We start from the raw sequence: 11,651 nt of genomic DNA on the forward strand, positions 1-11,651 counted from the left end.
AAGGGGACACATTCAGGCCAATTTGTCATGCATCAGAGCATCTACTGACTTCAAGCCACTGGTGGGAGGTCTGGGTCAAACTCACAGTTATTCTTAGAGCCGTCCAGATTACCTTTTTAAGGCACAACTTTGAGAAATAGAGCCATCTATAGAGTGGGGTCAACGGTAACAGGGCAAATTTTTTCCAGCTTCAATACATCGTCGCTGGGCTGGCTCTGGGCAATTAGCTGAGACAGCTGACATGTGATCACAACAGACTTACAGTCAGCAGGCTGTGGAAAATTATTTTCTCCGATTTTCCCTGCCCACTGACCACACGCGATTACTCAGTGTCACAGGACAAATTAAAGAATACCCTTCACTCTGACAACGTTTACATCCTGACTTATGTAAGTATACTGTATATTTAAACGGACAGGGTCCATCCATGCTATATTAGTATTAAGAGTTAAATGAATAACATATTGCTGACAGATCCATATCATGGGTGTCAAAACAAATAACACTTTAATGGAATACTTAAAAGCCTTTTAGTTCTGCATTTCTGTAACCATACATAACTCATTTCTGTAACCATTTGTAGTGTTTGTCCTTCCATTTAGACATTCTGTACCTTCTGTTCTTACCTAAAACTATTCCCTAGACGCACATTTTTTAGGCCAATGCCACTTTTGATGCATCAGTCAGTCTAGATGTTTGAATAAATGTACTGTTTAGCACTCTGAATCATTGACACTACTCATCACCACACATCACTCATCTCTAACTGTCAATGCTTCTCCATACGCATTTCTTCTTCTCCAAGTAATTTCCTGTGGTCATTATGTGTCACTTCCTGTGGGGATCTTCCAGTTCTATCCTCAGGATCTATAGTCTCATGTTTCCATGACTCGTTTGAAATCCTCCTTGTTTGGACTTGGTGAATCTTGATTCACAAACTCTTGACCCCTAACCTCGACCAGAAGGTCCTGGCTTTGCGTCTGAGCCCCAGGTAGGTGTCTGACCTGAGGAACCTGGAGTACGAGTCGCTCTCCATCAGTTTGTACATGTGTCTCACTGCCTCGTCAAAGCAGCACAGACCAGGAGCTTTCATGTACCTGTTGATCTTCTCGTGGATGTGGTGGTCAACGTTGATCTGTAGAGGGGAAACACAAACCATTACAATGAGTGCCAAAGGAAAGTTCTACACACAGTTGTGAAGCTAATGTTATGAAAAGCCTGAGCTGAGCGATATGGTCACCTTTCCACCCTAAGCTTGCCAATTCATTCATTCACTGCGTGGGCTTGTTGAAATCATATCTTGTCCCAACGGCATGTTATCTGTATTTTTGAAGGAGGGATTTTATCACGTCAGAAAGTTTCAGTGCTTGTGAAATTATTCGAATGATAGGCTAAGTTATCTTTGAAATAGTCAATTTCCCACATCAGCAAAGTACATGGAATTACATAGTCACCTTAGTAATTATAGCTATATCTGCTACTTTAGCTTATATTATGTTAGTATTTTGGAAAACTGCATCCAGATACTGCCAAGGTGAATGCTGATGCATAGCCTGACTAACTGACCTCTCTCTGGGCCTAGGGATGGAGGAACTCCTGGTAGATCTCTGTTGTTTCCAGGACAGGTCAGCCGGTGAGGTGGTCCTACTGTAGTCTCTGCATGCTAGCCAAAATTCAATATTCTCCTCACTGAATTCGGACTGCAGGAAGGCTCGGAAGGCTGCAAGGCACCCTGGGGGATTATTAATGCTAAAGTCAGAAGGTGGTCTAATCAGAACAAGGCAGTTAACCCACTGTTCCTAGGCCATCATTGAAAATAAGAATTTGTTCTTAACTGACTTGCCTAATTAAATAAAGGTAAAATAAAAAAATAAAAATACAATTAAAAAGACTGTACTATTGATGATAATGAATGTACTCTGGGCCAACATAGTTAAAACAGTTGTCATTACTTTCGTCCTTCAAGGTCTCAAGAGTTGGCTGGATTTTTCTATTGTCCTCTTGACTTAAAAATATTTTAAAAAAGGGGGTTTTCTAAGTCAATATTACTAAGTAAACTATTTGACATGTTACTGTTTGACATGTTACTGTTGTGAAATAGTCTCCACTGTTGCCATAATTACTTGATTTTTGTAGAAAAGGACTCATCATTTATCTTTTGTGCCAGAATACACTGGATGTCTTTTTTCTGTCTTTTCTGCTTAGAAGGATAACGATCCTGTGGAAGTAGTATGCATTATCATCCGATCTATTATGATAACACAAATGTATCATGAACTGCCTATAAAGGTCCCTTTCCTAGATAGATAATTTAACTTACCTTCTTCTCTGTGTTCTATTTTGCGGTATATCCTTCAATTCATAGATCCAAATCTTTGAAAGTAATAGTTTGGGCATCTTCACATAATTGACAACGATTCCTCCTTGGAATTAGATGTAGACCGTATGGTCTTAGTAAACATTCCAGGCCCATCCTGGGCAGGTATTTAGCGTCTCAAGAGAGGTGTGTTAATGGTGACGTTTGGGGTGTGCTGGTGCAGGCCCCTAGATGCCTTGGCACAGCTTACCGAAACTCCCCTAGGACGTAATGTCTTTGACTTATGGATATTTACATTCCTGTAAAATTCATATTACAAATGTTTGCAAATTTTGTATTTTTTTGGAAATATTTCCTAATATTTAGGATATATACAGATATATTACAATAACACACTTTATGAAGACACATCTTGCTGATTAAACACGATAATAATTCCCTCTGAAGACATTGCATGTTAAGGAGCATGTCACAGGCGCCAAAGTGAACAGACCAAGCTTGGTGCAGCGTGTAGAGTGCTCATTCTTACTTTATTAAATGATGACACTTCAACAAAAACAACCCAACTACAGCCAACAGTTCCGAAAGGTACTCAGACTATACGGAAAACAACCACCCACAAAACCCAAAGGAAAACAGGCTGCCTAAGTATGGCTTCCAATCAGAGACAACGAAAGACACCTGCCTCTGATTGGAAACCATACTCGGCCAAACATGGAAAACGAAGCATAGAAAATTAAAACTAGAACAAATTCCCCTTGAACCCAAAACCCCCAAAACACACAAAACAACCCCCCTGCCACGCCCTGGCCATTCTACTATGGCAAATGACCCTTTTCACTGGTCAGGACGTGACAGAGCAGATGTTAAGAGAGAAGTGTCTGTTTGCCCACCTTAATATAATCTTCAGTGTTTACTCACAGCTACACTCTTTCACAAGTCTATTTCCTGAGAACATCTTTCATTTACTGTGAATAGTAAAAAGGGAAATTACATAAGAGGGCAAATAATATGTAATGGTGAGAGGAGGCATGGCTATATATTTCCTCTCAAATATCTGAATGGGTAGGCGTTAGTTACACTGTTATACTGTTAACATGTGCGCATAACACGCATGCGGGCAGATGCACGCACGCACGCATGTCACAAAGTGCTTATACAGAAACCCACACTAAAACCCCAAACAGCAAGCAATGCGGATGTAGAAGCACGGTGGCTAAGAAAAACTCCCTAGATTGGCAGGAACCTAGGAAGAAACCTAGAGAGAAACCAGATTCGGAGGGGTGGCCAGTCCTATTCACACACACACGCACACACACGCACACACACACACACACACGCACACGCACACACACACACACACACACACACACACACACACACACACACACACACACACACACACACACACACACACACACACACCAAGACTTGTAATGTCATGCAGTTTGTGGTTGTGGAAATGGGAAAGGTAGAACCCCAAGGGGAAAGAGTTAATACACTCACATAGATGTGACCTTTTGTGGTGATTTTTGTAACTTTTGCATCAATAATGTAATAATAGGGTTATTAATGGAGTAATAATTCCATTACACATTTTTTATGGATTACTTGTTACTCCATTTAACTGTTGATCTAATTATGGAATAGTTTGTTGTACACACATTCCTCAATTAGATGTACACTACCATTCAAAAGTTTGTGGTCACATAGAAATGTCCTTGTTTTTGAAAGAAAAGTAAATATTTTGTCCATTAAAATAACATCAAATTGATCAGAAATACAGTGTAAACATTGTTAATGTTGTAAATGACTATTGTAACTGGAAATGGCAGATTGGAATATCTACATAGACGTACAGAGGCCCATTATCAGCAACCATCACTCCTGTGTTCCAATGGCACGGTGTGTTAGCTAATCCAAGTTTATCATTTTAAAAGGCTAATTGATCATTAGAAAACCCTTTTGCAATTATGTTAGCACAGCTGAAAACTGTTGTTCTGATTAAAGAAGCAATAAAAATTGCCTTCTTTAGACTAGTTGAGTATCTGGAGTATCAGCATTTGTGGGTTCGATTACAGGCTCAAAATGGCCAGAAACAAATAACTTTCTTCTGAAACTCGTCAATCTATTCTTGTTCTGCGAAATGAAGGCTGTTCCATGTGAGAAATTGCCTAGAAACTGAAAATATTGTACAACGCTGTGTACTACTCCCTTCACACAACAGCGCAAACTGGCTCTAACCAGAATAGACAGAGGAGTGGGAGGCCCCGGTGCACAACTGAGCAAAAGGACAAGTACATTAGTGTCTAGTTTGAGAAACAGACGCCTCACAAGTCCTCAACTGGCAGCTTCATTAAATAGTACCTGCATAACACCAGTCTCAACGTCAACAGTGAAGAGGCGACTCCAGGATGCTGGCCTCATGCAGCGCGACACATCTCCTTTACATAGAGTTGATCAGGATGTTGATCGTGGCCTGTGGAATATTGTCCCACTCCTCTTCAATGGCTGTGCGAAGTTGCTGGATATTGGCGGGAACCGGAACACACTGCTGTACACATCCATCTAGAGCATCCTAAACATGCTCAATGGTTGACATGTCTGGTGAGTATGCAGGCCATTGAAGAACTTGGCCGTTTTCAGTTTCCAGGAATTGTGTACAGATCCTTGCAACATGGGGCCGTGCATTATTATGCTGAAACATGAGGTGATGGTGGCGTATTAATGGCACGACAATGGGCCTCAGGTTCTCGTCACGGTATCTCGGTGCATTCAAATTGCCATTGATAAAATGCATTGTGTTCATTGTCCGTAGCTTATGCCTGCCCATACCATAACCCCACCGCCACCATGGGGCACTCTGTTCAAAACATTGACATCAGCAAACTACTCATCCACACGACACCATACAGGCTTTCTGCCATCTGCCCGATACAGTTGAAACCGGGATTCATCCGTGAAGAGCACACATGCCAATGGCCATCGAAGGTGAGCATTTGCCCACTCAACTCAGTTACTATGCCGAACTGCAGTGAGGACAACGAGCACATAGATGAGCTTCCCTGTGGCGGTTTCTGACAGTTTGTGCAGAAATTATTTGGTTGTTCAAACCCACATTTTCATCAGCTGTCTGGGTGGTTGGTTTCAGATGATCCCGCAGGTGAAGAAACCGGATGTGGATGTCCTGGGCTGGCGAGGTCACACGTCGTCTGCGGTTTTGAGGCCGGTTGGACGTACTGCCAAATTCTCCAAAACGACATTGGAGGGGGCTTATGGTAGAGAAATGAACATTCAAATCTCTGTCAACAGCTCTGGTGGACATTCCTGCAGTCAGCATTGCATGCTCCCTCAAAACTCAAGACATCTGTGGCATTGTGTTGTGTGACATAACCTCATATTTTAGAGTGACCTTTTATTGTCCCCTGCACAATTTAATCAGCTTCTTGATACGCCACATCTGTCAGGTGGATTGATTATCTTGGCAAAGAAGAAATGCTCACTAACAGGGATGTAAAAAAATGTGTGCATTAAACTGGAGTGAAGTAAGCTTTTTGTGTATATTTCTGGGATCTTTTATTTCAGCTCATGAAACATGGGACCAACACATTACATGTTGCTTTCATATTGTTGTTCAGTATGCAAAGACTCTGTGTGTGTTTTGATTTATATATATTTTTTCAAATCAAATCAGTTTAGCAGCTATAATAGCAGGGTGGAAAAGATCACTGTGGGTGATCCAGATGCTCATCCAATGTCTATTGATGTGATTTAATGAAACAGAAGCAATTGTGCTTTCCCCTGTTAGTTTTGACATTATTCTATGGAACTGAAGTTGAGGGTGGGAAGGAGGCCACCAACACATGGAGCATTGTGCTCAAACTAAATTGATCAATCAATCAATAATCAACATATAATCAACTAATGAACAACCCCTTTATTAGCTGACTCTGGTGTGTTAGTGCTGTGCTGGAACAAATGCCTGCAGACACATCGGAATTCTATAGGAGGAAAGAACACTGTATTGTAGTGTCTGTGAGGTCTGAAGGGTGTGGCTACAAGTTTTTTATGATTTCATCACAGGATGTGTATCGACCAGTCAGTCATGATGTTGCATCATAGGATGCAGACATTGGGAAATGTTGACTTGTAGTCCAAAGTAGAGGTCGACCGATTATGATTTTTCAACGCCGATACCGATACTGATTATTGGACGACCAAAAAAAATCCGATACCGATTAATCGACCGATTTTTTTATTTATTTGTAATAATGACAATTACAACAATACTGAAGGAACACTTATTTTAACTTAATATAATACATCAATAAAATCAATTTAGCCTCAAATAAATAAATAAAATGAAACATGTTAAATTTGGTTTAAATAATGCAAAAACAAAGTGTTGGAGAAGAAAGTAAAAGTGCAATATGTGCCATGTAAGAAAGATAACGTTTAAGTTCCTTGCTCAGAACATGAGAACATATGAAAGCTGGTGGTTCCTTTTAACATGAGTCTTCAATATTCCTAGGTAAGAATTTTTAGGTTCTAATTATTATAGGAATTATAGGACTATTTCTCTCTATACGATTTGTATTTCATATACCTTTGACTATTGGATGTTCTTATAGGCACTTTAGTATTGCCAGTGTAACAGTATAGCTTCCGTCCCTCTCCTCGCTTTTACCTGGGCTCGAACCAGGAACACATCGACAACAGCCACCCTCGAAGCAGCATTACCCATGCAGAGCAAGGGGAACAACTACTCCAAGTCTCAGAGTGAGTGACGTTTGAAACGCTATTAGCGTGCACCCCGCTAACTAGCTAGCCATTTCACATCGGTTACACCAGCCTAATCTTGGGAGTTGATAGGCTTGAAGTCATAAACAGCGCAATGCTTGAAGCACAGCGAAGAGCTGCTGGCAAAATGCACGAAAGTGCTGTTTGAATGAATGCTTACGAGCCTGCTGCTGCCTACCACCGCTCAGTCAGACTGCTCTATCAAGAAGTAACACAATTACTGCTAACCTGGATTTCTTTTAGCTAAATATGCAGGTTTAAAAATATATACTTCTGTGTATTGATTTTAAGAAAGGCATTGATGTTTATGGTTAGGTACAGTCGTGCAACGATTGTGCTTTTTTTGCAAATGCGCTTTTGTTAAATCATCCCCCGTTTGGCGAAGTCGGCTGTCTTTGTTAGGAAGAAATAGTCTTCACAGTTCGCAGCGAGCCAGGCGGCCCAAACTGCTGCATATACCCTGACTCTGTTGCAATAGAAGTGACACATTTCCCCTAGTTAAAAGAAATTCATGTTAGCAGGCAATATTAACTAAATATGCAGGTTTAAAAATATATACTTGTGTATTGATTTTAAGAAAGGCATTGATGTTTATGGTTAGATACACGTTGGAGCAACGTGTACTTAAGCGATTATATGCAACGCAGGACAGGCTAGATAAACTAGTAACATCATCAACCATGTGTAGTTAACTAGTGATTATGATTGATTGTTTTTTATAAGATAAGTTTAATGCTAGCTAGCAACTTACCTTGGCTTCTTACTGCATTCGCGTAACAGGCAGGCTCCTCGTGGAGTGCAATGTAAAGCAGGTGGTTAGAGCGCTTGACTAGTTAACCGTAAGGTTGCAAGATTGAATCCCTGAGCTGACAAGGTAAAACCTGTCGTTCTGCCCCTGAACAAGGCAGTTAACCCACCGTTCCTAGGCCGTCATTGAAAATAAGAATGTGTTAACTGACTTGCCTAGTTAAATAAAGGTGTAATAAATAAATAAAAAATAAAATAATAATCGGCCAAATCGGCATGGAAAAATACCGGTTTCCGATTGTTATGAAAACTTGAAATCGGCCCTAATTAATCGGCCATTCCGATTAATCGGTCGACCTCTAGTCCAAAGCAAACATGATTGAAAGTAAATGATTAATAATATTAATGGGTCCATCTGTATTTTTACCCTCTCACATGGACTTCAGTCAAATGTTTTGATTATTTTACATTCAAAGTCAACATCTTCTTCATTGAATTATTTACTTCCTATATAAAAGTTAATTATCACAACTAAATGTCACAAAAATTACCATTATTTATATTTGTAGACTATGACCTCAAGGTTAAACCCTGACGGAATGATCTTACTTGTGATAGCTGATGGGACATTCCTAAATGTCTAGCGGAAGTATGCTGTGCCATTGTATCTACCAGGAAAGACCCTCAATGAGAAGCTAACCCTCTTCCTGCCTCTCTCTCTCTCTCTGAAGTGGAGCCTCAGCCTATGACTCTAATTAGAAGCTCTTTAAACAGCTGGCTAATTTAATTTAGTGGTAATTCAATGATAATGAGATGGTGTGGTACCAAGAAAGAGGTCCTAGATGTGGTTGATCAAATATTATTTTGGTCTTCACAGAATGCACTCAAATCAACTTGCACCTAACCACCTCTGATATGACTGCAAACATAACTTTTCTCACACTCATGAGTGAACTAACGCCTCAGGATGTCAATGTAACCATTTATTTCCTCCAATTACACTTTTTTTTGGCAATCCCTATTGCAAAAGTGCTACTGATATTACCTCATTTTAGCAACATAGCATAAATTGTGAAATTCAGTTTTTCAATATTCCAAAAATACAGAAAGAAGACTGTCTTGCCTCAGTTCTGAGTTATTTTGATTCTTGAGAGGTTCTTACTGTTGTCAATAATATCTGATCTACTAGCAGGAGTTGTTGCAGTGCACTAGCACCTCACTTGTATTTAGCAAATTATCTTTACAATAATAACTATTTACATAGTGTTGGAACAGGAAGGCAGACTACTATTGTGTTACAACATGGAGGTACAGTAGACAATGTGAAGAGCCCTATTATCAGATAAGCATTGTAGCTATATTGGGAAATGTGCAAATATGTCAAGGACAATCTCATCTAAGGGGTGCCAATTATATTGTCGAACTACGCAAAGCAACATTAAAATGACTGTGTGGTGCTGATGCTTTATTGTCGTATAAAGCATGTGGACATGCACACGCTTCCTATTCTGCTGCCTCTCATGACGTACACACCTAGGATAGTTGAGGTAATTACAGTTTTGTGATGCAGGACACTGTAGGTGCATCTCAATAGTCTAAAGTGGCTTCCTGTTCTCCTTCTTTCCTTTACCTGCATTCGGAAACCTGGTGGAGAGGTGAAAGCAATATGGTGGATGTCAGCTAAGAATTTGCTTTCAGTTCATAGATGGCAGTACATATAGAGGAAAGGAGAAGAGGAAAGGAAGCAAGTTAAGACTATTGAGAAGCAGCCTCCATGCTCTGAGCGAAAGCTGAGAGAATGAGGGGACTGATCTCTCAGATAATTTGCCTGAACTTGCCTTTCAGGACAGAGTGCTATCCTGTCTCACAGAGCTGGAGACAACAGAAGCAGAAACCAGTTGGGCTTGGTTTCAGTACAACTCCTGTCTATTGAGTTGGACATGCATGGGTTTCTTAATGTTCAATTTAATTCAATTTGATTCCAAGTATGGGTTGGCGGCAAACATTTGATAATAACTGGCATCTAACCTAGAAATTGGAAAAGAGGGAGTGGTGCATGAGGAAATAAGAAGCTAAAAGTGTGTGCCTGTGCACGTGCGTGTGAGTGTGTAGGGGGAAAACCTGTATGCTAGAGAGCTGGCATCCATTGTCAGGGCTTTAGAGTGTTGGAATGAGCGGCACCATTCTCCACAGCTCTGAGGACAGGGTGGGAGTCTGTGTTGCAAGTAATTTAGTGAAACCCTCGCAGACTTCCTCTGAACTGAGGTGGAAGTGAAACGGCTTGGCATCCAAGGAAACACTGGGGCTTCAGGCAGAAGTCAGACTGACAGTTTCACATTGTGTGGTTTCTGAAATCCCCTCAGAGAAAAACCAGCTCAGGCATTACGGTCCAAATCCTCATGTGTGTCTGGTTGACTTAGTTGCAAGAGACTTGAATTACTTGTTCACATAAGTGAAAGAAGTTTATGCAATGGCATTATTCAAAGATACAATAGGTCCCTGTTCAATGTTTAGGCGAAGACAAAAATCTAAATTTAAGTTGTTCCATGATTTATTTGGTCATGAAGATGAACTTGTCTTTGAAACTTGACTTTAGTTTAATCATTGTACTGAAAACACAAGATCAATTATTGCTGCTGTAACAGGGCAGAAACGTGCACTTGCAATGTTGTCTTTGTTGCCATCTAGTGGATATGAATAAGAAACAGAGAGATGTACTGTACTGTACATTCAGTAGCAGAGTAATGCTAAGAACGGAGAACATATGATTCACAAAAATAGACAAAAATCTAATCTAACTTTCCTCAGATACTCACTGACCAAACAAACCTGCAAACCTTTCATCATAGTAAATCCAAACAGATCAGTAACAAAGCAGCATATGCAGTGAGGGAATCAGAGGTGAGGTTGGTGTGTGTGTGAGCATAAGCATGTGTTCAGACTGGGGTGTTCAGAAAGAACTGGGGATAAGGCAGGGGTTGCAACCAAAATGATTTTCCAATCACTTTGTTCTGAACAGAAAATGTTTTCCCCCCATTTCGTTACACTGTTCCGACCAGCAAAAAGTAACAGTTTATATTGTTATTTTCTGTTCCTTTTTTTAGCCTGTGAAATCAACCGTTTTTTTTACATTTAGCTTTTTAAATTACTTCATCAATCAGTGCGGATAGAGCAGACAAGCTAGTTGTTTATATGCGTGATGGATAGACAAGTGCAGCCTATGGCGCAAGATGCGACTGAAATGTTGTGGTTGGGGGAGAGAGCCAGAGAGGGTTGGGGAGGAGGCTTGAAGTGGTGGTTATCGTGGTATGCCATGCATTATATGAATTAGGTCCTAAGAGGAGTGGCTTATATAGAGGAACTTTGAATGTCCTTTGAACTAGCTAGCTAACAAGCTTGAGCTTAAAAACACTTCTTACCTTTTTGTAGTTAATAAATCCAACTTGAAATGTGATAACTAGACCTATAGTATCCTTAACTAGCATTGGAAAAAGTTAATCCATTCTTCTCAAGCTAATTAAATATCACTCTCCCTGTCTTCTGAATCAAGCTTGTAACATCAGTGCAGTAGCCTATGCTTCGGAGTGCGGAGGGGCAGATAGCCTAAATACGCACAGGAAAAAAATGCCAGCTTGCAGGCAGATACTGGAATAAGTTTCTGCGTGAGTGATTGAAGGCTTTGCATATAGGCGCTTTTTTGTGTTTTGTTGTGGGACTAGAAAAAAATGCCTGGAATGTAAAATAATGGTATTAACAGGTTTCCATGCTTTTAAAATAACATTTATGT

The 11,651-nt window shown here is 40.3% G+C and overlaps 1 protein-coding gene across 1 annotated transcript; it reads right to left on the bottom strand.

Annotated features, from left to right (window-relative positions):
* Positions 1-481: 481 nt before the first annotated feature.
* On the bottom strand, positions 482-11,443 carry LOC115192348 (regulator of G-protein signaling 1-like). The gene is made up of 2 exons (XM_029750743.1): positions 11,284-11,443; positions 482-1,135 (listed from the first exon to the last, which is right to left on the bottom strand). Exons 1-2 carry the CDS (start codon positions 11,347-11,349, stop codon positions 932-934), a joined length of 270 nt encoding a protein of 89 aa, XP_029606603.1. The 5' UTR covers positions 11,350-11,443; the 3' UTR covers positions 482-931.
* Positions 11,444-11,651: the final 208 nt, after the last annotated feature.

The sequence above is a fragment of the Salmo trutta genome, chromosome 4 (assembly GCF_901001165.1).
Source record: "Salmo trutta chromosome 4, fSalTru1.1, whole genome shotgun sequence".
Lineage (NCBI taxonomy): Eukaryota > Metazoa > Chordata > Actinopteri > Salmoniformes > Salmonidae > Salmo > Salmo trutta.

What these genes read in the sequence shown, in the direction of transcription:
- LOC115192348 (XM_029750743.1), bottom strand. Translation starts at nt 11,349, where the DNA reads ATGCTAGTTAAGGATACTATAGGTCTAGTTATCACATTTCAAGTTGGA. An exon ending in GATTTATTAACTACAAAAAG is followed by an intron (nt 1,136 to 11,283) that starts GTAAGAAGTGTT and finishes TCCCCTCTACAG; the next exon opens with ATCAACGTTGACCACCACAT.